At 42.7% G+C, this 27,238-nt stretch overlaps 2 protein-coding genes across 4 annotated transcripts in view; both read right to left on the bottom strand.

Annotated features, from left to right (window-relative positions):
- WBP1L (WW domain binding protein 1 like) overlaps positions 1–26,759 on the bottom strand; it is a 72,991-nt gene extending 46,232 nt beyond the window's left edge. The window contains exon 1 of one of the 3 annotated variants that reach the window (XM_044437706.1): positions 26,652–26,759. In XM_044437706.1, the coding sequence (XP_044293641.1) occupies positions 26,652–26,729 (78 nt within the window). In that variant the 5' untranslated portion in view covers positions 26,730–26,759. Of the gene's footprint in view, positions 1–12,209; positions 12,428–26,651 lie in introns of those variants that run through there. The other 2 variants (XM_044437699.1, XM_044437710.1) reach the window with 2 other exon arrangements.
- Positions 26,686–27,238, bottom strand: part of SFXN2 (sideroflexin 2) — a 46,439-nt gene continuing 45,886 nt past the window's right edge. The window contains exon 13 of the mRNA XM_044437776.1: positions 26,686–26,759. Coding sequence (XP_044293711.1) covers positions 26,726–26,759 — 34 coding nt within the window. The 3' untranslated portion in view covers positions 26,686–26,725. The remainder of the gene's footprint in view (positions 26,760–27,238) is intronic.

The raw sequence follows: 27,238 nt of genomic DNA, 5'->3' as shown, positions 1-27,238 counted from the left end.
TTGACACCAGTGAGTACTTCGTTTGAAATTGTGATTGAAATTGGTTTTATCCCAAGGCTGTACTCTGTGGCCTTATTATTCTGTTGATTATATTTTTAGCTATAAACTTTGTAAGCCTCCCTGGGAATGACAACACTGAAGGTGCAATATACATTTCTGAAATAAATTGGTGGGACTGCTCTTACTGCTCTGCAAAAATTGACTTCTGTAAGTAGTTAGGACAGATCCCACCAGCACCAGATGGACTGACTGAATTCAGAATTCAGTCTGAGGTAAGAATGCCACCTGCTGGATTCTGGTGTTTCAGGATTGACCTGTTTTGACACTACTTTGTCCTGCAAGTTTGGACATGATCAAAAGCACAGGCTGTTAGTCAAAGGAAATGAGGATTATTTTGGCTGGAGTACTGCCTTTTAAAAAGGTTGAATTGTTGAGCAGATTGATTTAATGGTAATGAATTCTCAGAAATGGCTTTCGTTATATGAGATTAACTCTACAGGGAGCTGCCTGAAGGGAGAGTGGAGGGAAGGCCCAGTTCACTTCAATACAACTACCTCAAGAAAATGTAAAGCCATTTTGTTTATGCAAAGTCATATTATAAGGACAACAGGTAAAGGTGCCTTCATGGGACAGTAACATGCAGTGGCCATAATAAATGGCCAAATTATCTAATCTACTTCAGAATCAGAGGGGTTTTTTTAAAGGAAAGAACACAGTGTACTTATGTTACATGCTCAATAGTTTATCTGTAAGCAATGTGTAGACATAGTAACAACTCTCAGGTTTTCCTTTTAAATTGTCTAAGAAACAGAACCCATGGCCAGGCCCTTCAGTTAGGATTATTTCAAAGTGAACTTCTTCCTACTAGATGAAGAGTGTTGAACCTCTTTTTAGCATTCCACTTTGGTGAGGCTCTTATGAGCCACATTCCAGTAGTGGGTAGACCAAAGGCAAAAGGAGTAAAGTAAAACATACCTATTTTCCATGAAGTGCCAATAACTAAGTTTCAAAAGTATTTCAACCTGTCAAAACCTATCAAGTTATCAAGAAAACAAACAAAAAATGCCCAAAAAATATGCTTGGGCCATATTAGGATCTTAGGCAGACTGATTTGGATGCTGGGTTTGAGGGATTAGTGTTAGGGTATCAGGTTCTATGGGATAAAGCAAATGGATGTAATCAGCAATATTATTGGGGCAGGAATAAACCGGACTCCACTGAAGAACGGTGGTGAGCACTAGCAGATTTAAACACTAGTCTTTCTAGTATGGTGGTATTCTTTACTAAATCCCTTCACTTTGTTGCATAAATGTGAACGAGAGTCATTCACACACTGGAAAATTAAAAACACTTTTCTTCAGAACATATTAAAACTGAAAGTTTCCCTTACTGGCAGAAAGGAATGAAGCGAGACTGATAGAGGTTGATCAGAGCAGATGCTGTTCTACTATGATGCTTTTACAAATGTCTGCACTACTTCAGTAAAGAAAACAAGAAGTATTAAGATTTATATACCGTATTTTTCGCTCTATAAGATGCACTCCCCCCCCGTCAAAAGTAAGGGGAAATGTCTGTGCATCTTATAGAGCAAATGTGTGTGCGCCTGACGCCCGGGACACTGCCAGCCCACCTGCACCACGTGGTACCACCCTGCTCTGCCCCCTCCTCCAGCGCAGGTGAGAAATATCCAGTTATATAATAGTAAGAAAATACAGCATTGAGACAGCCAAGTCATTGTTTGCATGCTATGGAATGTAGTTCAATTATGGTTAACACAACTTAGAGTAGATACTTAAGTTAACTTAGGTAAACTCAAAGAATTTACCTAAGTGATTTCTTGTCACACCATGGTTACACCAAACAGGATTAAACATGCTTGTTAAGGTGGAATTTTCCACTTGAAATTGCTTACACATTTGTGCCGTCATTATTTGTTTTTTGGCGTCAGGCTAAGACCTTTTTATTTAAAACTTATTTTAATTGCTAAATTTTTGAATTAATTAGGATTTTAAAATTAGCTGAGAATGCACCGGGGGTTTTAAAATATTTTTTCTTTTAAATTGTTATATTACTATTATGTTTTTATGTATTCTTTGTGAGCCGCCCCAAGGCTTTGTTGCGATGGGGGCGGCATAGAAATGTTTTAAATAAATAAAATAAATAAAAAGGTTTAAACACTGATCTCACTCAAAGGCCTGCAATGCTATTTGGGGTGCTGTTCGGGGGGACGAGAGGGGGGCTGGGCTGGCCATGGACTCTTGTTGAAATAGGCTTGCCTACTGCTGATTCTCAGGGAAGAGGAAGGATCCCCTTTTTCTTTTTTTTTTCTTTTTATCGTTCTTTTTCTCCTCCTCCGACCTACTTTATAATCTTACCCTGCTTTAATTAGTGCTTTGAGTCATTCCTGGCCATGTCGACGTTTATATATCCTGGGGAACCCACGGGGGCTGCTATTGGCGTGGTCACGGGCAATGGTCGTTACAACAATAGGGGCTTAACGTGTCCACGTAGAAGAAGGATGGACAGATGGCTGACATCTGTCCCTCCTTCTGATCCTGCCCCCAACCAGAGGGCGCCAGGTAGCCTTGTCAACCACCCCTCGGGTCTGACGGTGCTGCTGCTCAATGCCAGGTCGATCAATAATAAATCTTCCCTCATCCATGACTTGATTGTGGATGAGGGGGCTGACCTGGCTTGCATAATGGAGACCTGGGCGGGAGAGGGAGGGGATGTTGCCCTCTCCCAGTTGTGCCCGCCCGGGTATCTGGTTCAACACTGTTCACGCCCAGAAGGGAGGGGAGGGGGAGTCGCGTTGGTTTACAGAGCCTCCATCTCTCTCACGGGTCTTCCGGTCCCTTTGAGACCAGGGCTGGAGTGCCTCTACTTGGTGTTGGGCGAACGAGACAGATTGGGGATTCTATTGGTGTACCGTGCACCTTTCTGCCCAGCAGTCTCCCTATCTGAGCTGACAGAGACCGTCTCGGATCTGGTGTTGAGGACTCCCAGGATGTTGGTCCTGGGGGACTTCAATCTCCATGCCGAGTCTGGACTGACCGGGGCGGCTCAGGACTTCATGGCCTCTATGACGGCCATGGGCCTGTCTCAACACGTCACTGGCCCTACCCATGAACGTGGACACACTCTGGACCTGGTATTCACGACGGGGCAGGTAGAGGATGACCTGAGGGTGAAGAACTTATGTTTGACTCCCCTGTCATGGTCAGATCACCTCCTGGTGAGGTTTGTGCTCGAGAGCGGCCTCTCCCTCTATAAGAGTGCGGACCCGATTGTATGGGCCCGCCCCCGGAGCCGGATGGATCCGGATGGATTCCTGGGGGCCCTGGGGGAATTTCCGGCTGACAAGACTGGTGCTCCTGTCGAGGCTCTGGTCGAACTGTGGAACGGAGAGATGACCAGGGCTGTGGACACAATCGCTCCTAAGCGTCCTCTCCCACCGGGCAGAGTCCGCTCTTCCCCTTGGTATACACCTGAATTACGGGCGATGAAGCGAGTTGGGAGACGGCTAGAGCGTAGGTGGAGGAAATCACGGGATGAATCTGACCGAACACACTTGAGAGCCCACTATCGGGCCTATGCTGTGGCGGTGAAGGCGGCGAAAAAGAAGTTTTTTTCTGCTTCCATTACCTCCTCACAATGCCGTCCAGCGGAACTTTTTCGAGTGGTGCAAGGCCTGGTTCGCCTGGGTCCTAAGGAAGATCCGATGCCACCCTCAAAGGCCCGCTGTGACGACTTTGCCAGGCATTTCAGGGAGAAAATCGCTCAGATTCGTCACGAGCTGGACTCCACTAATGAATCAGAGGTCTCTGAGGAGTCGCCAATGCCACCGTCTGGTCCAAAATTACTGGAGGAATTTCAATTATTGCGGCCCAATGATGTGGACAAGGTGCTTGGAAGAGTACGTCCCACCACTTGCCTATTGGATCCTTGCCCGTCTTGGTTAATAAATAACTCCAAGCACGGGATTGGGACCTGGATTTTGGAAGTGGTTAACGCTTCTCTGAGGGAGGGTCGAGTGCCTGCCCCTTTAAAGGAGGCGGTAATACGACCGGTCCTGAAGAAAGCGTCACTGGATCCAGAGATGGCCACTAACTATAGACCTGTGGCCAACATCCCGTTTCTGGGCAAGGTGCTGGAGCGAGTGGTGGCGGGACAACTCCAAGCACTCTTGGAGGAAACTGATTATCTGGATCCTTTTCAGTCCGGCTTCAGACCCGGGTACAGTACTGAATCTGCCTTGGTCGCCCTGTACGACGACCTGTGCAGGGAGAAGGACAGGGGGAGTACATCCCTGTTGGTTCTTCTGGACCTCTCGGCGGCTTTCGATACCATCGACCATGGTATCCTTCTGGATAGACTTGCGGGATTGGGGGTTGGAGGCACTGCTTTGCAGTGGTTCCGCTCCTATCTCGACGGTCGATTCCAGAAGGTAGTGCTGGGGGACCATGTCTCTACGTCATGGCAGCTATGCCATGGGGTACCACAGGGCTCCATTCTATCCCCTCTGCTATTTAACATCTATATGAAACCGCTGGGAGAGGTCATCAGGAGGTGTGGGCTGCGGAATCATCAATACGCTGATGATACCCAGCTTTACCTCTCATTCTCCACTAATCCAGGTGAGGCAGTGGCTGTGCTGAACCGGTGCTTGGCCGAGGTAAGGGAATGGATGAGGGCCAATAAACTGAAACTCAACCCAGACAAGATGGAGGTCCTGTTGGTTGGCGGATCGGGTTTCGGAGAGGGTGGATTTGACCTGGTCCTGAATGGTGCAACACTCCCTCTTAGGGATAAGGTCCGCAGCTTAGGCGTGCTCCTCGACCCGGAGCTTTCTTTGGAAGCTCAGGTGACAGCGGTAGCGAGGAATGCCTTCCTTCAGCTTCGGCTGATTAATCAGCTGCGCCCCTACCTGGAGTACGACTGCCTGGCGACGGTGACACACGCGCTGGTGACTTCCCGCCTAGACTTCTGTAACGCGCTTTACGTGGGGCTTCCCCTGAAGACAGTCCGAACACTTCAATTGGTGCAAAATAGAGCTGCCAGGTTGCTGACGGGGACGGGGCGTTATGCTCACATGACTCCAGTCCTCCGTCAGCTTCACTGGCTTCCCATTGAAGCCCGGGCCCAATTCAAGGTGTTGATTATGACCTACAAAGCCCTAAACGGCTTGGGTCCTGGCTACCTGAACGAGCGCTTACGTCCGTATATGCCCGACCGCCCTTTGAGATCTGTGGGAGAGTCCCTTCTCCGGGAACCCTCCATGAAAGAAATTAGGAGAGTAAGTACCCGGAGGAGGGCTTTCTCTGCGGTGGCGCCCAACCTATGGAATTCACTCCCCAAAGAGGTCCGCCTGGCACCGTCGTTACTGGTTTTTCGGCGCCAGGTAAAGACCTTTTTATTTAAACATCATTTCAATTGTTAAAACATATGATCTGGCCTGGGCAACTTCTTCTTCCTTCTCTTTCTCCTCCTATATTTTTATTTTATACTGATAATTTTAATTTTGTATTTGTAAATCAATGTATTTTTTGTATTGTTATATTTAATGGTAATTTATTATGTACTATTGTATTTCAATGTATTTTATCATGTTGTAAGCCGCCCCGAGGTTTCGGCAAGGGGCGGCATAGAAATGTTATAATAATAATAATAATAATAATAATAATAATAATAATAATAATGATGATGTTTTGTTTAGGGATATACAATATCATCTTTATAAGATGAATTTTTAATGTGAATGTTCAGACTATAAACCAGGCTTGCAAACAACAGTTAATAGCCTACAAGTATATTTATTAACCCACTTGCCCCTAAATATCAAGTCACTGGTGCCACACCAATGACATGGGTAGAAAAGAGCCAAGTCTGTCCTACAATTTATAAATGCTTCCCTGCTAGTGGCAACTTTTAATATTGCCTTCTTCTGTGCTTTATTATTTATTTTATTTCTATACTACCCACAATAGCAGAAACTCTAAGGCAGCTTACATCAACTCATAAAATGAATATATACATAATAAAATCATAATTTTTTGCAACAAAATTTAGAAACCAATTTAAAAATTGGATTTAAACTTGAATAGCTAGGACAAGACCTGCTAACAGCTAATACCGCCATGTACTATTTTGCACTGTTAAATGCCAGGCATCAAAAAGGACAGCAGAGATAACACCGGGCAGACCTCAGTGGGGAGTTAATTCATAACTAGGGGGCCATCACAGAGAAGACATTTCTCCTTGTTGCCACAAACCATTGTGGCAGTTGAAGGAAGGATTCACAGACTGATTATACTGCCCAGATATAGCGATTGGGAAAGGTGCTCTGTCAAGTAATGTGGTCGCAAACCATATAGGGCTAAGTTAAAAACAGCATCTGCACTGGGCTCAGAACCATATGCACAGCCAATCCAAGCTGGCCAGACTTGCTGTTCTATGCTCAGAACTTGTTTTATCAGTCTGGTTAACACTCTCCACCTGACCAAAAGAAACACCCACTAACAGCACCTCAATCTTGTTTGGATGAAACTTCAGTTTGTTAGTCCTCGTCCAGTCCATTGTTGTAACCAGGCACCAGTTTGGCATATCCACAGCCTCATCTTCATGTAAACAACCCAACACAGACAAATGTAGCAAATAAAATTATTTCTTGCACATTAATAGATGGGAAAATCTTCACCTGGCTAATTTCTGCACATCAGATTATTGAAGTAAAAAAGGCAGGAGTATGAAAACCTAGAAATCCTATTTGCTACAAGCTTTCCAGACAGTCACATAGAGGCTTACTATAATGAAGGATGATGTTTAATATTTTGGCCACATAGCCCAAATATATCTCCAACAACCTTGCATCTACCCGTTGTTTAAGGGAGAAAATAGCAAGGAGAGCTTTTATTCAAAATATTCAGAAACATTTCTTGAAGCACTTTGAATGCTATTGAAAGTTCTATAACCTACAGGAAAATTGGCATTCTTGTGACACCTGAAATTCTGACAAATGCATTCTGACATAAGCTTTCATGAATACTGTTCACTTCATCAGTTAATTAAACCTTAACACTGCATGAATCTGATGAAGTGTACAGTGTCAACAGAAGCTGCTATCAGAATAAGGAATAGTCTTCAGTGTTAGTCTTTCAGATACCACAAGAACTTTAATTATAGCAGATTAACATGGTTGCTTCACTGACTAATTTCTAAAGGAGGAAAGGATCATCTGTGAATTAGAGGAACCTGATGGAGCTGGCTGTCAGGAAGCTAGCAATTGTTTGGAATAAGGTTAGAGGAGAACATAAGGTTAAGGAGGGAAACAACTGATATCACCTAATTGCACAAAATGTTCATGAAATCTGGTAATCACTGCCACAGGGCTTTTAACAGCCCTGCAAGCAAGAGAGGAAAACCCTTATCTGAATCCTATGCTCAATAAAGGTAAAGGTTTCCCCTTGACATTAAGTCCAGTCATGCCTGACTCTAGGGGGCGGTGCTCATCTCTGTTTCCTAGCTGAGGAAGCCAGTGTTTGTCCACAGACAGTCTCCGTGGTCATGTGGCCAGCATGACTAAACACTGAGGTGCATGGAACGCTGTTTACCTTCCCACCGAAGTGGTATCTTTTTATCTACTTGCATCTGCATGCTTTCGAACTGCAAGACTGGCAGGAGCTAGAACGAAGCATGGGAGCTTGTCCTGTGTGCGGATTCGAACTGTCAACCTTTCGGTCAACCAGCCCAGCAGCTCAGCAGTTTAACCCACTGTGCCACCGCATCCCTTCTATTGTGAATAGACAGTCCCAAATAAGCAATCTTATTTTGTCCCACCTGCCTAGAAACCTGTGCACTCCCACAAACCATTTTTCAAGGCTGCGATGTGTTTGGTGAACTCTATGGTTCTGCCAAGCCAGAGGCCTTAGAGAGCTGCACAAAGCAACCAAAGGAATTATGGTAACCCACAACAAGAAATCAATATTACTGATATTAGATAGTACATGGACAGTACAGGGATCCAGTTTAATTATCACAGGAGCATTAGTTGCACTCAGCAAAACAAGTTGCTGCCACAATGGCACTATTGGATTCCAAGAATGTGTTTTACATGCTATTCTTTTTGAAAAACACCTTTAAGAGCACCTTCCCCCTCTTTTGTCTCCCAGGCCATATCATTCAAAGAATTTTATTTTGTAGCATTACCTGCTATAAAACCCTGATCCCTGTGAATTCTTGCATTCCATTATCTACACAGATAGACCTCTTAAAATATCTTCTATTAACATTCTACCAAACCACGTAGGAAGGCCTCAGTGGTTACAGGTGGCCTATAAATACATGTATAAACAAACTTTTTCTTCTATATGCTGTAATCACTCTTTAGGGGCAAGTGTAATTCATCAAATCATAAACATACTTGGTTTCAAACCTATGAGTGAAGAAATCTCTTCGAGCAGTATCTTATGTTCTGTGGGAGATTGGCAGCTAAAAACTCACCTAGCCATTTCAATTCTTTATATGAAACTTATTAAATGTATATCCCTTTTTTCCAATGGGCTCAAGGCAGTTTACATAATTCTCTTCCTCCTGCTCTCAATCTTATCCCCTCAACAACAACCCGGTCAGGTAGGCTGGGCTGAGAGCCTGTGACTGGCGCACAGTCATCCAGTTGGCTCCATGGCTTAGTGGGGACTAGAACCCAGATGGCCTCAGTCCCAGTCTTGCACTGTTAAACACTACACCACCCTGGTGCTCACAAATAAGGATGTGTGCGCACATGCGTGCACACACACTTTAGTCAACTATCTTTGCGGCTCCCTGATCTTTTCCTTCCCACCTAGCTTCTTCCCTCAGACTTGCCCTTTTTTAAAACCAGCATCTTTTTTTCTCCCTTCTCTTTCAACCTTTCTTCCTTTTATATATCTCTCACTGACAATGTTCTCTTTGAATACGGAAGAAACCTGTCTGGAGGCCAGCAGCCTAGACCCAGCAATTTCACTAACTCATTATTCAGTATCTCTTTAATTCCTCACAATGTGCTCTTTATTAATTTTTCCCCTGTGCAAATGATTTTTTTCATTTTGTACACTGTATTCTATGGTGCTCTGCAGATATTGTGGACTTCAACTTCCAGCAGCCACTGGTAGCAAAGCCAGTGGATGGAATCCTAGGCGCTTTAGACCAAATTATTCAAAAAGCACTATTTTAGGGAATGTTACATGCAGTTGATTAAATACAAAAGATGAAGGATCAATACATTCCACTATAGCCTGAATTACAATAGGCTGGAACCATAATCCAAAAAGCATCATAGTCATACCAATATGGATTGATGGGCAATAGATTGTCCATCCCATAATCTATTTCCTTAAAGTTGCTAAACTGATTTTCAACATTTCACAACAGCCCATCTCCCTCAACAATTAGAATGTCTGCATATGATTGGGAACCAAATAGTGCAACAATTGCTTCATATACCAACAATGTTTTGTTCATTATGTAGGATTATCTTCCTTGAATTGTTGGGAAATGTTGTTGCTCACAAGTGATTGCTTGGTAATTAGGAGATGGAGAAGAAAAAGCAAAAGCACTGCAAGGTAAGGACTGCACAGAAAAGTTCCACTGCTACAGCAGAATCCATCTTGGGCCCCTACTTTTATTCTTCATTCTTTCTCATATGCCTTCCAGACACATTACGAAAACCTACAAGGTCTGTCATGCCCATATTAAACCCATGTTTTATGAGAGAATTTAAACCCAGTGTTAATCTTATACAATGCAGGAAGTCCTTGCTAAGAGAATACCACTATGCAACTTTCCCATACAACTAGCAAGAGCATCTGAAGCTAAATCAACAGTTTGCTCTTAGCACCAGAAACACTGCTACTCTGATTTGGCCAAGACTATCCTCCAGTTCATCTAGAAGAGTCTCATCTCCACACCTACTACAAAACTTGTTCCTCACTCCAATCCTTTTAAACTTCAATAATGAACACCACACCCTTCTTTTCACCCTTTTGCAAAGGGGTCCTATCTATTCCCAAGTAAATGCTTACAAAAAAAAAAAAAAAAAAGGTATGGTATCTTAAAGACAAACTAATTTATTGTACATGGATTTGTATAACAAAAGAACAACTTCAACAATATAAATAATATGGAAGAAATAAGTTCTTGAAAGAGATATAATACAAAAAATCTATTTAGTGGAACATAAAGGCACAAATAGTAAACAATGTTTAATGAACCAGTTATTTTATGTTCCATAATCATTATTCAGATCATGAGTTAGTATTTATTACCAAGTTTGATACTCATTCTGTAGCTTCTCAGTCTCTCAAATATTTTAATTTAAGCAAAGTGACCTTAAACTCCGAGATAAAATGCCTGGGGAGAACACAGCGTTCTCCCTCTAGTTTCTGTAGGTTTCCATTTACTACAACCAAGTTGCATCCACTCACTCAAAGAGCCTGTCTAGTTCGGCCTACAAACTTCATGCATCTGATAAAGACTCTTAACTATAAGCTTGATAGCTGTTTCATTTTAAGTGTGTCAACTATCATTTTTGTTGCTACACATTCAAACATAGCTATCCCTCTGAACTTAGCTCCTACTTCACAAGTTACACTTCTCTTACACGAGGCAGCCTTTCATGTAATTTTTGTACTCAAGTACTAATAATCTAATGCAAAACACATGCCCCTTTTTAAAGCAAATATGTTAATCTGCAGCTTACACCGGGGGTTAGAAACATCAGGCTCAGAGGCCAAATCTAGCCCTCTTAGTGTCCCAGTTTGGCCCTCTGGTTTGCCCAGAATGAACATAGCCATACTCCCTTCCCCAGCCCCACCCCTTTTTCCCAACCACAGATCAATTTCTTTCCCAATTTTTGAGAAATGTTTCCCTATTCTAGGAGACTAAGTACCTCTCCTAAAAAGAGTTTACTTTACTTTACTAGTAAAAAGAGTTTTTAAGCTACAAAGATACTTGGGCTCCACCCACTTGCCTTTGGTCATGCTCCCTTTGCCTTCAATCCCACCTACCACTGGAATGCAGCACCCAAGAGCTTCTGTTAAATGGTACTCAGTCCTTATACTGAAATAGGTTTACTAGCTGAGCCCTTTGAAACACACAGAAGCAGCACTTAGAAAGGACCAAACCTTTCCAGTCATAGGGACACAGGCAACGTTCACATCTGGGGCAGCACATGTTGTCTTGCACGCTCAGGCATGAGCATCTACCTACAGAAGAATGGCACTATGTGCACTCCACTTATACTTGTATGCCTTATGAAAGATACATGCAATAACACACTTCCTCTTCATTCATCCACCCCACCCCGCCCCAGTCAGCCCGTATAGGGAAGCGTATTTCAATACAGTAGTATATAGATTGATTTCTGGGGTATGTAGCTCTGGAACTTTTTTTTTTTCATAGCAAGAACGGTGATATCATCTACCAGAAAACAGACCCCTTCTTATCCTGGCAAGTGAATAAGTCGATAAAGAAAAATCCAGGTTTTGCTATCTTTTGTAACACAAGAAAAATAGAAAAATTGAGCAGGGACTCGCTACTTCTCCCCCCCCCCCCGCTTTTTTTTTTTATAAGATCATTACTCACTCCAGCACTTCAAATGGTAACGTTTCATTACAAGTGACCTTTCATTTTCTAATTAAAAGCTAAAAATTGCGTTTCAGTTAACTGAAGGTATTTTGCTACAGCTCAGTATGTTTTACAAGTTGAACCTATGAAGTCAGAAGACTGCAGTCATGCTCATCCTAGCAAGCTATTGCACTGCTTCCCTTTGATGGGCGTAAGCACACAGTATATTCCGTGGGATCTAGCACTAGCCATTTAACACTGTTGTATACTTAACATATGGAAAGCTTAACGTGCGAAACGTTTCCAACAAAATCTTACAATATCCTGGGAGTTACTTCCTTTTCCAGACCAAACTACACCGCACTACCACCACCAATCAGGCACCCTCCTCTCTTCCAACCTGAAATCTATAACCAAAATTTCCCTGCGAACTGCTCCTTCTGCGGTGGTAGAGGCCTCCCTACCGCTCTTTCTGCTCCCCTCGAGTTCTTTCTTCCCCCACCCGACCCTTTTCTGCCTGCACATTCTGTCCTTCACTTCTCTCACCTCGGAGGCCTGAACCCTGAACCCCGAACTCCGCCCCCAATCCCCTCTGTTGCCCCTCCTACCTGCGCGGGCTCCACGCTGGCCGACAACCCCTCGGGCAAGGCCTGGAAGAGAAGCAGGGCCATGGCACCAGGGAGCCTCCTCTCCATCCCCCCCACCCCCCACTCCCCAGCTAACTTCACCTGGCTGCTGCGAGTATGGCCCGTGAACTGGAGTACCCCGGGAAGTTTGCCCCACCCATACTATGTTTCCCATTGAACAGCACGAGGACCTTCCTTCCTTTTATTGGCTTTCGCCGCTGCTATTTAAAATGCAGCTCCAGAAATGGAGGCATGAAGAGTAGGTCACGCCCTCCCGGATGACGACAAGAACAGACGCTTGGAGGCAGCCATGTTAAGTGTGGCGGAAACATGCTTGAATAGCGAGAGACTCCTGCCATTTCTGTCAAAGTCGTTTAAAGGGACAGAGTGGAAAGCAAACGAGCATTGAGCCTCTTTTAAAAATTCGGCCTTCATCTGTTTCAAGCGGGGAGAAGGCTAAAATTAACTCTAACTGCAATCATTTGTACGCTTACTTTGGAGTAAGATTTACTGAATACCAGTGTGTTTTAAGTAAACATGCATATGAACAGGAAAAAGCAGGCCACATCCCAAAAGGGAGTTAATGTCCTACACAGAAAAACATGCTCATGGGATATAGTATACTAGTTGCCATCATTTCGATAGCAAATGAATTCAAAAGTGAGTCACCTCTATAGAAACATTAAAAAATTAAAACCACATCATACCCAAATCTTCCTTTTCTTGTGCCCATGCCAAGCACATTCACTATGTATGGGTGTGAAAGCTGGACAGTGAAAAAGGCTGACAAGATAGAAAACAATTTGTTCCGAACATGGTACTGGAAGAGAGCTTTGTGAATACCCTGGTCAAACAAGTGGATGTTAGAAATCAAGGCAGAATTTACTCTGGAAGTACAAATGCTAAAATTGAAGCAGCCATACTCCAGGCACATCATGAGACTTGCTGGAGAAGACAATAGTGCTAGGGAAAGTCAAAGGCAGAAGAGGAAGAGGAAAGCTAACTGTGAGATGGATCAATTGATTCCATAAAGGCAGCCACAACCTTGAGTTTACAAGGGCTGATCAAGGTTTTTAAGGTCAGGACATTTTGGAGGGCATTCATTTATACAGGTGCTGTAAGTTGGGAGATGGCTTGAGAGCAAGTAAATACCAAGCAAAAAGTCTTGGACTGTAGCATTGCATTGTACCTCACTTATTCATGTTATTGTTTATTAAACAAATTAATGTTTTCTGACAGTCCAGGCTGCTAACAGTATTATACACAAATATACAACCATATGAATAAGGAATAAAATCAGATACCATCATTTATGATCATCCTTAAAGGGCCCTTTGATAGTTAACCAGGCCATCAGACATGTGATAAGATAAATAGCTAGTGGTGTATGAGAAGTAAAACTAATGTGGGTGGGGGGAGGTGAGGGAGCAAAGTTTGATTGGCTAAGAGTTATCTCCAGCTTATGAAAGGCTTTAGGGCAAGGTGTGGCTATCCTGTAGAGCAGTGGTTGAGCTGCATTCCCACAAAGATAATCCATTGCAGAGCCACATGGCAGCAGTGTGCAAGAAAATAGGTAAAAGGGGTTTTTCCTCTCTGTCCCATCCTTCCTGCCTACTGGACTTCCAGGTGAAGGACAGATCACGCTTGCCAGATATCTGAACTGATTGCTTGTACAGAGCTGTTTTCCTCTTCATTCCATAGCTCTATTTAAGTGTTACTCCCACCATTTGTTTCCCTCCCTCCCATCCTTTTCCTCTCTTTCAGGCTCTCCCACTTGCATGAGATTAGAGGACCAATTGCAGCTACAAATTTGCAGATTCTCCAGCTCTCTTCTACAGCACAGCTTCATTTGAATGCCCAATATGTATCTTTGCTAAGCTTCTCAGTTTCCAGGGTGTCACATGCACACATACTACTACAGTATATCCTGGTCACAGTTCATTTTCTGAATCTCCATGCCACTCAGTCACCCCTAATCTCTCACCTAGCCACCTTCTGCTCATCCATTTTTTTCCATTCTTGGAAGCAAAGAGAGCACTTCTTGGCTGGAGAGAGAATGCAGAATACCTATTCTTCCACCTTTTCAGAAAATGTGCATGGCTTTGAGGCAGCCTTGACATCTCACTGGGGGCTGATGGGGGCAAGTTGTGAGCATATCCTTGGTACAGCATGGTATGGCAGGCTTCCAGTTGATAAGTAACCGTTTCATAAAGACACTAGAAACCAGGAAAAGTGATCATATTATTGCCTGTAAGCTGGATCAACTCTGCCAGTCTGCTCTTAATTGAGTATAGGCCAATGGTTTAAAGGAAGCAAAACTAATAAAAGAATCTAGAACAGGATAATCTGAATCAATCAGCCTCATATATGTTTAGAACTTCAGAAGATACTGAAAAGAGACAGTACATCATAGATTCAATTAAATACAGCATTTCCTACATAATTACATACCCCAATAAAATGTTTATTTATTTAAAATGTGTCTAATTCCATGCCATGCCTCACTATTTGTATTCCCACAGCACTTAAAAAACCCCCTGAATACAGAGGTTTCACATACACTGATGTGAAACTGATTTCTTTTGCTGCTTGTATGAGGATTCAGATATTGATTAACTAGCTCTCCTGGACATTTGTAACATGTCTAAGTCTTCCATCTTTCTTCCAAAGTCATGTCAACTAGAAAATTTCCTGGAACACTTAGGATTTCATCAGAATGTGCAAGTCTGCTGGAGCAAACTAAGTTAATAGACTTTTGCAGAAGAGGAAAACCACCATCAATCTAAACTTCACCAGGGTGTGGTCTAACTTAGGGCAATGTGGTCAAAGAACTCTGCTCCCCTAATTCCAGACCAACAGCATTCCACTCAGTTGAAAATACCAAGGTAAGAGTGTGTGTCCTGCAATTAGTACTGGGCTGAAGACATACTGAGACTAGGGTTGCGACAAAGCTCTGCAGAATCTGTTCCTCTTCAGTGCATAGACTTCCTCTCATGCTTGCCCATGTCTTAGACTGTGAGCCCAGCTGAGAGGAACTCCGCAAATGCTCACAAAACCCCACTTGTGCAACTGGTAACCTTCTTCCTTGTCACCAAGCCAACATGTAAATCATGTGCATGAAAAAAGGATGCCACTTGTGCAGCAGTCACATGTGGCTTGATTCCTAGCAGATGCTGCACAGTGTACTCACGTGGAAGTTGGATTCACAGTTGTACGAGGACCGGAGTCTGGGGAGCCAATCCAGGGACTCCCAACAGATTCCTACTCCCTAAATGGATTCCCTATACATCCCTAGTGCATGAATGAGACTGCAGAATTAAGTGATAAATGCCTCGTCTAAAATTATTCTTTAGCTTTTCAACATAGTGGTTGGCCTTCCAGGAAATGCAGAAAAAACAACTGCAATTAATAAAAATTATTGGTATAGTAACAGATGTTATTATACCAGGTTTTGTTGGTTCAAATAACACAAAGATTTTCTGCTCATAAACAGTTCTCTCCTAGTTCAAAAGAGTAATTGCACTGCCTGTATTTTAACTTGTGCTATTTCTTTAGCCCCCTGCATCCCCACAATCGTATTCTGCAGCTAAATTCTGGAGATATCACAGGCACTGAAAAGTCAAGGACTGCAAACCCCCCCCCCCTGCCCCAATGTATGTTCTTGGCTATGCTTGTCCTTTTCCACCCCTTCCCCTCTGCAATGAAATCTAATGAGTCAAACACACAAATATACTCTTGTTAGCCAGGTTTTGTTTGAAAACAAGAGGCCTCAATTGCAGTAATGGGGCAAGGGGGGTGGGGTTGGCCTTTTTGTTTTAAAGAAAAGCTAACCCTTCAAAGCATCTGGAAGGTTTATTTCTGGGAAAAGGTGATGATGTGAAAAAAGGATTAAACACATATGCAAGGAAACAGGAATCAACTGGTTGAGATCAGTGAGACATAGAAGCTAGTCAAAACAAAGACAAAACAAAAATCCCAACATTTCTAAGAAATACACAAAGGCTGCAATCTTGAGTCCAGTTATAGTTCCTTAAGCCCTCTTGAAGTAAATAAAGTTTTACACTTTTCTCTTCACAGTGTTATAAGAAAGGAAACTCATTAAAAGAAATTACACATCTTTCTAGGATCTAAAGAAAATTCTACAATGTGCTGGTTTTGATTAAAATTGGCCTTTCAAAAGCACTACATTTGAATATATCCTTCCAAGTATGTTAGAACAGAAGTAAAATAAACACAGAAGAGAATACATTAATGGAAGATAACAATGCAACCGTGCTTTGGTCAAATGCAGCTGTGATTTGATGCATCAGGATGAATGGATCCTAGCACTAACAAACAAAAGGCACTGACTGGGTCCACACAACATACTAAGCAGGGGAGGCTTAGTATTGTGAGAAATGAAATGTTACTAAGTGGTAAGGTGAAAACCAAAGAAAGGGTGAAATACAGGGCTAGGGCAGGATCATTGAAGTCCCTTAAGGCCAAAAGGCCTGAGAAAAGAATCATATAAATAGTTGTACTAAAAGTAATAGTGTTTTTTACATCAAAGTCCTGAAAAATACTAGAGAGGGTAAAAGTGGGGGACAGTGGTAAAACTGTTACCTTCCGTGGAAGAGAGTAGGAAATTGATTGCCTTTTACAACTGGCCATAATGAGCCTGGAGGAAGGCCTGTTCATCCTATCTCATCCTCCCACAAGATTTAGAAAACAAGTTGGAATCAAGTGAGAGGCTCCAAGGCCAAGCTGTCCTGTTGAACTTTTAGAAGGAACAGCACATGCTTAATAGGTGCATGAATAGTAACTAACACACCTCTCATAGGTAATGGACTCATTAGCATGAACATGGGATGTATGTGCGGGAGAGGGAGTATATCAAGGGGTAGTATGATGTAGCCAGACGGAGAAGATTGTACCTTCTGAGTAGCCCAGCCAGTGGGGGAAAAGAGGAAGGGTCTGCAAGCCGGGAAAAGGGAATAAAAAGCAATGTCTTGTGTGTAAACAGCATGCTACCTGTGTGGTGGGCACCCGCTCTTGCAAGAACGTATTAAACTGTACTGCTTGGTACTTTGCCTCCATATCGTCACTACTGGGATTTACTCTTGACAGTATGTTGTCTGAAACAACACCACCCACTTTGCAGGAAGTGGTTTCTCAATCACCAGTGGTAGGTGTTATAACACCTACCTAAGCAATCAGATCACCCAATACAAGCTCTGTTCATCAATACACCCCCCCCCACACACACACACCCCACTGCTTAAGAAAGAGTCCTTTCTTCTTCAAGGTCTAGCAATCCCTCAAGTTGTTCCTTATCTTCTTGTAACACACATCAGCCTGGTGCAGTCTTACTCCCTAGTCTAATACAGCATTTTGTTACCTCTATGATAGCTCTAACTAGATTCTACTGCCCCTCTGATTATTAAGTTGAGATCATGCTAGCTTGTTAGCTACAGGTTACACAAAGTTCATTTTGCTCTCATACTCCCTGCTCCCACCCAGACCGGAAATTCAATATGGCTGTTGTGCATTAACAATGGCTGCAGTGTGGGCAGAGAACATGTGTATGTGTGTGTGTGTGTGTGTGGGGGGGGTAATTTCTGCAACAATGTGAGAGAGTAGGATTGCTTATGTGGGGCAGGGAAGCAAATGAGAGTCGATGCAAGCTCAGTGGCTGCCCTCCCCACTTTGCTCCCCTCAGTGCTCCCATACTGTCCCCTGGGATTCTACCAGAAGAAATGATGGGGAAGGGTGGCACCTGTAGGGAACAGGAGTACCCTTTCAGGGACAAGGGAGCCTAGGGATTTTGGATATCGTGCAAACCTGCCCATGGTGTAGATTCCATCTCCTCTTACTAATGGCACAATCATGAGGGAAAAATGTACCACAACTCCCTGCTTTCCTGTGGTAGGACTCTTTTCTGTCTAAATTTGCATAGGATTGTGCTCTTAGTAGAGTTAGATTGACTTCATAAAGGAAGCCACAGATTTAATTTCTAAGAGCAAAGCAGGATTGTTGTGAATAGGACATTTTGGAGGGCCTTCATGGGGTTACTGTAGTCAGAAACAACTTGGCAGCACAGAACAACAACAGAGTAACATGGTAAAATCTAAATTTGCATGGGATTATGCCAAGGCCTACAACTCCCAGCAGGCTCCAGACAGTTATAGGCCTTTTTCTGTCTAGAGTTGCATAGAATCAGTGTTTTTTTTTGTCATAGAACGCACTGGAATGGAGTTCTGGCACCTTTTTTCGACAGATTTTCCAAGTTTTAAAAGTAACTTTTGAAAATTTGATGTTTGGTCCACATGGATTCAAATCGCCCTGTTGAGCATAGCAGGTTGGTGGCAACATCATTAAAATGGTGCATGCCGACTGCTTGTGTGTCGAATCCGATGCATGCGTACTTCGTCCGCACTGGTTGCGATGGCACTGCTCAGCTTGTAGCGCTGCTCGGCTTGTGAATGGTCGTGTGGTTGTGCGCTGAGTGCTTACTGCGGGCGGTGACCGTTATGTTTTGTTACACAACTGACGTGTGTGGGTGTGTGTACAGTGATTGACTACATGTTAAAGGTAAATAATTTCATGAGTTCCGGCACCTTTTTCTTACAAAAAAAGCACTGCATAGAATTGTACCTTTAAGAAAATGTAGCAGTTGCTTCTTGATTTAAGACTTGGTCAACTTCTATTAGTTTGCATATTTGTGGCTGTATACCAGGTAGAAATGGCATAGCCTATAAACAGTCTCCACATGCTAAACCAGAAGTGTGGAAACGGAAAAATGGGTTGTTTTTGCATTCTCAAAGCATGAATCTTGCTCAATCCCATATGAAACTATCTGGCATTTAAGATCTGTATTAGAAGTGTTCTAGGTAGGTGGGGAGATTTGTAACTAGAGAGAGAGCCTTCACAGTGTCAGTGCCCCATTTATGAAATGCACTTCCTCAAGAGATACTGGAAGCACTGACACTTTTATCAAACAGAAGATCTTATGATCATTCTGTTCTCCCAGACTTTGAATAGTTTGGGGCATATTGAGCACTTGTGGCACCATATTGATTTTATATATTGATCTTCTGTAACATACTTTAAAGAACTGGATTATTTTCTGACTTTATTTGATGCTGGTTTTATTCCTTTTCAGACTTTGTCTCTATAGTAACAGTATATTCAGCAGTAATACTCGTATATTCACTCAGCTGAAAGTAAACCTTACTGGACTCAATGAGACTTACATCTGAGTGGACATGTAGAGGATTATGTTGGTAGCAACTCTGCAGGAGAGGTGCTAGGTAACAAAAAGAGTCAGGGCTCCAGCCCACACAACAGCAACAAAAACATGTATGTCCATAAAATGGAAATAACAATGAGCTGCATAACAAAGTGCAATGCTACCGGCAGCTTTCAAATAAATCCAATAAAATTAAATATGCTTATTTTCATATGATCAAAAGTCTCTCTCTCTCTCTCTCTCCGCTCGAGCTTTTAAAGAACCCTGCCTCCTAAGGACACTCTTACTTGTAAAAGGGGATGTATGAACAGGGGAAAAAAGGAATTTGATCTCAGAGAAAATCCTCAAGGAAAACTATTCAAAGGATGATACAACAGGAGGATGGGCAAAAAGCTGGTTAATCTAGGACATAGGTCCTAAAACTACAGCCTGCGGGCCGTATATGGCCATTTATTTATTATTTATTTAAAACTTTTATATGCCATCACCACATACATGTCTTGGCATCTTGGGATGGCTCACAAATGTACAATTAAAAACAATAAAACAATACAAATTCCATAAAATTATATTAAAAAACAAAACGAAAAAGTGATTGTTAGTGATAAAAATATTAATTTTTAAAATAGCAATTACATAAAAAGGTTTTAACCTGGCGCCAAAAAGAACATAAACTTGGCGCCAGGTGCACCTCTCCAAGGAGCACATTCCATAATCTGGGTGCCACCACAGAGAAGGCCCTGCTCTGTGTAGTTGTTCTTTTTATCTCCTTTAAAGAGGGCTCCTGGAGCAAAGCCTCCCCTGCAGATCTTAAGGGGCGTGAGGGCATATAAGGGAAGAGGCACTCCTTCAGGTATCCTGGTCCCAAGCCATTCAGGGCTTTATTGGTTAAAACCAGCACTTTGAATTGGGCCTGGACTTCAAAGGGAAGCCAGTGTAGCTGGTAGTGGATAGGCGTTATATGAGAGTAATGACCAGTCCTCGTCAGCAACCTGGCAGCTCTGTTCTGTACCAGCTGAAGTATCCGGACCATCTTCAAGGGCAGCCCCACGTAGAGAGCATTACAGTAATCCAACTGGGAGGTTACCAGAGCATGAATCACCATTGCTAAATCACATTTATCCAGTCTGCCTCAGAGCTTTTGGACTAGTTTGGAGAAAATAATCTCCAAGCAAGCCTGAAAGCTCTGAGCCGGCACAGGCATTCTCTGAAACTGAGCAGAGAGACAGTGCACACACCGAATTTTAACAGCTCCTTTTAACTGCGTGTGTGCTGGATCTCCCCCCACACCACCACCACCATTGCACGCATGTGTTGGCTCTGAATACAGAATGGGAATATGGAGCAGGAAACAGAAGAGGAGGGCGGAAGAGGGAGAGAGAGAGAGATGAGGACACTAAAAAAGGATTGAAAGTAAGAAAACTATAACTTTTAAAATCTATTTTTAATTATGTGAGCCACGTCCCCGGGCGGTGGGCCAAGCTGCAGCTGCCTCGCCGAACCCAGGGGTGGACAGGCTGAGGCAGAGCAAGGGCCATGGCTCCCACACCTCTGCCACAGCCTTCTCTGAGCAAGTCATTGAGCGGCTGCCATGCTTCCCCTGCAGCAGGGAGAGGTGGGAGGCACCCCGCTGGCCAGCCATGGCGCTGTCCCTCGCCTGCCCTTGCCTCCCCTCAGAAAGCAGCCCTTTCCTCCCACCTCGCGGCCCTCTCCTGGCTGGGGGAGCCGCCCCGTGCCTGCCTTTCCGGCCTCCTGCTCCCGCTCCCTTGGAAGTGGGGCAGTGGCGAGGACTATAATTTCCATCATGCCCAACCAGCATGTCCAATGGAAGTTGTAGTCCAACTCATTTGAACAGTACCAGTTTTGGCAAGGTTGTACTAAAATATGGTAGTCATTAGCTCTGCATCCAAATACTGCCATTGTATATTGTGGGAATTGTTCTGGGCTGACTTGCTTCAAATACTAAGAGTGGCATTAACAGTATTTATCCTTAGTATTTTTGCTTCATTCTTTGTAAATGCCAGTTGCAGTCATCAGCTGCATTATGCAAAATACTGTATTTAGTGCCTTGGTTGTGTTGTAGCTATACCCCTTGAATATGGACATGCTCTTCCCCACCTCATCTTGGGTTTTGCTGTAGCCCAGGGGAGTGGAGCAAATGTTTTTTAATTTTAATTAATTTTTAAATTTTAATTAATTTTTAGATTAATTTTAATTTTAATTAATTTTTACTGTGCAGTGTGCATAGGAATTTGTTCATATTTTTAAAACTATAGTCCAGCCCCTCAACAGTCTGAGGGACAGTGAACTGGCCCCCTGTTTAAAAAGTTTGAGGACCCCTGATCTAGGACAATAAGATGCAACAGAATCATGAGGGTCCCTGTGGGCAGAAATCTTCAGAAATTCAGGGATCCAAATGAAAGATTTGGAGTTTTGGCCACAGTGGACAGTCCCCTCACGTAGCCTTTACCACTTTGTATAAAGTTCATATATTAAAAAGTGGCCTAGTAGTACTTTAAATAAATATACAAATGTTCCTTCAGAAGTGTCCTCCATGCAATACACAGCTACTGGTAAGCCTTCTAGGCTAAGCCCTGTATTTGCATATGAGACCTGGCAGGGACCTCTTGAAACAGAGAATATGATGAACATGTAGGGCATTACTTTGGAATCTTCAAAAGAGAGGAAAAAGATGGCATTATTTTACACAAAATGTGAATGTGCTAACTTATGCACCAATGCAAATTCAGAAATAATTATACTTATTTAAATAGACATACAGTACATCTCATTATGGTGCTGCTAACTATTGATTGTAACAGTTTTCACTGGAACAGTTCCAGTTCTTTATCTATAAACTGGAATTGGAAAAGACAGTTCTTCAGACAAAGGATTCTCTCAAAGAGAAAATGGTTCTCTAGCAGTCTTTCATATAAAGGCATGTTCTTTGTACTGACCATCAAACAGCTTACAGGAACTCCAGAGGAAGGATCCCACAATAAACAATTCAGTATGAAAATATTTGAAATCAGTTGTTCTACAGAAAACTCTGGAGCCAAGTTAAGATTGTTTACTACCAGCTGGGATGGTGATGAAGTTATCAGTCTCTGAATTTTGCTGTTCAAGCACAGAGAAGTGATGAACAGAATAGAATACAGTGTACCTCTGGAAAAACTGGCACAAACTTTGGCACCAGAAACTGTCCCTATCCCTGTTACTTACAAGGCAACAAGACCTGTTCCTAGCAAAATTCTCGAACTAAAAATGATGTTGCAGTGTCAGGAATGTTATCCTGTGCGACTGAGATGGTGTTCAGGGGCAACGCACTGAGGCTGGAGCCCTAAACATTTCACGTGAAGCTCTGCACAAAAGAGTAGGGATTCTTCTTCCTACATAGAACATCTCAGCAGCTCTCCTTCCCATTGCTACTTCCAATCTTGGGGCAGTAGTGGATATGCGATGTGGTAGGGCTTGGAACTTGCCCACATGTAGGCACAAAGTGGCCGCTCTTCTTCCTGTACCAGTGAGTTGAAAGCCCCACTTCCAATAAAGAAAAAAGGTGATATCAGGGGATGGGGTTATACCCATTCATGTCATCTTGCCCCCAGATTGTGGGGTATGGGATCAACTGGCCCTCCACCCTATATGTATCTGCACCCCTACCTATAGTTTTACTTAAGTATATTCATGTTATTGTTTATATTAATATACATGGTAAAAATCCATTATTGCCCAAGGACGTCAACTGATAATCTACTAAGAAGTGGAGTGAAACCGCTGATTGTTGTAGCATGTGAACTAACTTTTGAGCAGGTTATTACTCTGCCATCTTGATTAGAAACGCAGGCCTCACCAGTCTCTCTAAATAAAACAATCTACCACACAACATCTTGTAATCATAGATTCGTTGTGACCCTAGAACAGGAATGGGCAGACAGCACAGCATAATCACTGATCAGTCACAATCTTCTTTCTGTTTAGTGCACCATCAAATATTTGCTGATTTATTGGCTTCCTGCAAGAAATCCCCCATTCAGATCTTACTTCTATTATGAACCAGTTAGATGGCCTTTGGAGCCCATTCTCTCAGGCTTAGGTCCCCATAATGTATGTATTTGATATCCCATTTTTCTCCTCAAAAAATCTTGCTCAAGCTGCTAAAAATAAAAAAACCAAAGATTAAAAGAGCACAGGTTTAAAAGAAATGAATGGCATTTGACACACTAGAACCCTCTTCAGGGCCAGAGTAGCTTACATGCTAAAGGACTGCCTAAATAGTTAATACAGATGTACTTTATAGGTTTGTTGTGAGGGCAACATAGTGTAGTATTTGAAGTAGTTTGAACACCTGAATGCACTACAGAGATGTTAAGCATTATGTAATCAAAAGCCACAGTTCAGGTCATATAGCACTAATTAGCAACATGATAACTTTCAGAGAGCTCCTGAGCATTGTAAATATGCTACTTTTTAAATTTAAAACACCTTGACTGGGTGTGCATGATATGGCAACAAACCCATTGTTACTAGCTGGTTATGGTGAGTTGTCATGTAGTATGAACTTGGAGCACTTAAGGATATATGAACATAAAAAGATTAGTGCTGGACCAGACCAAGTGTTCATCTAATCCAGCATTCTGTTTATACCCTGGCCAACCTGCTGTCCATGGGAAATCCATAGCAGGACATGAGTGCAATAGCATCTTCCTACCCAAGTTCCCCAGCAACTGGTGTACATAGGCATATTGTCTCTGCTACTGGAGGTTGCATAGAGCCATCAGGAGTATAACCACTGATAGCCTTTTCCTTCATGAATTTGTCCAATCCTTTTTTAAAGCTATCCAAATCAGTAGCCATCGCTGTATCTTGTGAAAGTGAATTCCATAACTTAACTATGTGCTGTGTGAAGCACTATTTCTTTTCATCTGTCCTGGATCTCCCAACAATTAGCTCCATGGGATAGCCCTAGGTTCTCATATTATGAGAAAGGCTTGTTATAGGGGCTGTATGTCATTTGCTCAGCACACTGATCCCACCAATCTCACTCTTGCTGAGCTCACTCAGGTCATTGCCCGTGCCAGCTGGTCCACCAAATGTTCAAGAAGCACTTTGAGGCAACTGGCACTGGTCTGCTCTCCCCACTATGACTGCAACCCCTTTTGTAGCCACAATGGCACAAGTGCCATCCTAAATTTGAAGACTCAGTTGGTCAAGTACCTGCTGTAAAAGCAAGTAATGTCCACAGACATTAACAAAACCAGGCTTCAGTTACCTTACTTCAGCCTTCCCCAACCTTGTGACTTCCAGACACGTTTGGATTGCAACACCCAGAATTCCCAGTCAATGGCCCTGCTGGATAGGACTTCTGAAGTTGCAGTCCAATGACAGTCACCAGGTTGGGAAAGGCTACCTTACTTTGCTTTCATTTGACAGTTGTTGAACAGCTGTCAAATGCAAAACTAAGCCATGAGTTATGCAAGTGGGGGGGGGTGTCATGACTACATCACAACCCTTGCAGCAATATTGTCTAGGTTTAATCGTCAAGGTTAAATCTGATTGTTCTCAGCATCTTTCACCTTGCCCCCTGCCCCACATTTTCCAAGATTCTAGTTGCTCAGGAAAGTGGAAAATTCAGCCCACTCTATTTACAGGAGCAGTTAGTTTTGACATCTTTCAAAAGGCTTTTTAAAAAGATGCCTCTGCCAGACAGGCTCTGGGGGATACCTGCTAGAGGACCAAGGGGGAAGGAGTTGAGATACAACCCACAGCAAGCCTGATTGTGTATTGGGTACACCATGGGTTGTTCCATGAACAATTCACACTATATAGTTTATTTGCAGAGTGATTTGCTGTCTCAGGCAAACTTGCCCATTGGTGGAACACAGGGAATCTAGCTCTGTTACATAGAAATCTATATGAAAAATTGCTAATCCTTCCCACTTCCTTTTTAAAAGTCCTTTGGAGGTTATTGAGCCCATAATGATTGCAAAGAATGGAAATACTTGCTCAGTATGATTTAATAGTTATAAATCAATCAAAGGTAGAAATTTGTAACTGAATTTGACTAGTTTTAGCTTCCAGTTCTTCAGGAAATGCTTGTGTCATCCAGAACCATTAACAATGAAACTAGTGTTTGCCAAGTTTCTGTAAACAAGCTAGCTGATCAGCGTCATGCAGTCCAAGGATTGGCACATCCGCATGAAATACCATTGGCACCCACTGTGTATTTCAAGTACTATCTTGTTAATGATAGGGCATGCAGCCCTTTTGGATAGTAAGCACAGATACAGCATGTTCACACAGTGCCAGGCTATGCTAGGCTTGATTTGGGTGTTCTTCCTAAGGGAAATGATGTCATTAAAGAAACAAACAAAAAACTCTTCTGTTGGTCACAGGACAGTAAAAGAAGGGCTTTGTCATTTTATCTTCCCTCCTCTGAATCTGAAATAAAACCGATTTGATTTGTATACCTGTGCATCAAAAGCAAAACGAAGAACAGTTCCTATTCAGAATTACTTGGAAGTAAGCCCCCTTGAAAATAGACTTGCTTCTGATAAACATTTCTCAGATCAGCCTGTGCATTATGCCTGCTAGCAGCTAAAACTACCGGGGGGGAGGCACTTTTTTTTTTACCAAATACAACTTGTTAACCTGTCTGCTATCATAATTCCTAGGGTCTATTTGACATGTTGCATAAGATTGTACTTACAAACGAACAGAACAGCTTTAGACATTTAAGATGAGATTCCTGATCTATACTGTTACATGTTACAAGTCCTGCTTCCCACATATACCTGAGAAATACTCATAGGCCTGACATTTGGAGGTACACTCTTAGACATGCTAATTGCATGCCTGTCCCAAAGGTTCTTTTTATATTGTGTTGTCTTCATCCCTTCATCCCTTTTGTTTTATTCTCATGTACCTCTAGCATACTGTGTAGGTGATCCCCTACCCTTCCCCAGACAGTGTATGTAACTGATAGGTTATAAAAGCATCTTGTACAGACTTCATCTTTGTAGCCCCTTTGCATGCATTTGCTGAATGTTTGAATAAACTGTACATGTTCTTTGATTGCACATTCCCAGCAGACATTCTTTGTTTGTTTATTTTTTCCCACTCTTGTCAAACTGTCACGGGGATGGAAAGGGACAAACTCAAGGCACGTCTTGGGCCATTCAGGACCATATACTTACTTCACTGATATCTTTCAAGCTCAAGGTAATTTTTAAACAGAAGTTTTTCCTCTTGCTTCTGGCTGATGGAATCTTCATTTATAACAAATGAATAGCAACACCTCCAACCTGAACCAGAAGAGAAATATGGTTACCCCAGATTAATGAGAGATCCTCTATCTATGGCAAAGGTCCTTGATCTATTTACTTAGTAAAGAAGAGTATGTCAGTAGGGACAAAGGGTCCTCTAACAGTATACAGCATGCCAAATTAATCATACAGAATGTTTCAAACTCAAGCAGCTCCCCCTTGCTATAGATATAAAAGATTCACAACTGCATGAAGTAGAACTGACACGAACACAGTAGTTTTATTGTTGTTATGTGCTGACCCCTTGAGTCAAAGCCTTCCAAGATATCCTGTCCATGACAGCCCAGCTCAGTTCTTCTAAGTTCAAGGCTGTGACTTCCTTTATGGACTTAATTTATCTCATATTTGGTCTTTGCTTTCTTCTTCTGCCTTCGACTTTCCCTAGCATGGTTGTCTTCTCCAGTGAATCTTGCCCTCTCATGATGTGTCTGAAGTATGACAGCATCAGTTTTGCCATT

Source organism: Varanus komodoensis, unplaced genomic scaffold (genome assembly GCF_004798865.1).
Source record: "Varanus komodoensis strain SLA01 unplaced genomic scaffold, ASM479886v1 scaffold1, whole genome shotgun sequence".
Classification (NCBI taxonomy): Eukaryota; Metazoa; Chordata; class Lepidosauria; order Squamata; family Varanidae; genus Varanus; species Varanus komodoensis.
The sequence above is the reverse complement of the archived record's forward strand: the minus strand, read 5'-3'. Positions and strand labels throughout refer to the sequence as shown.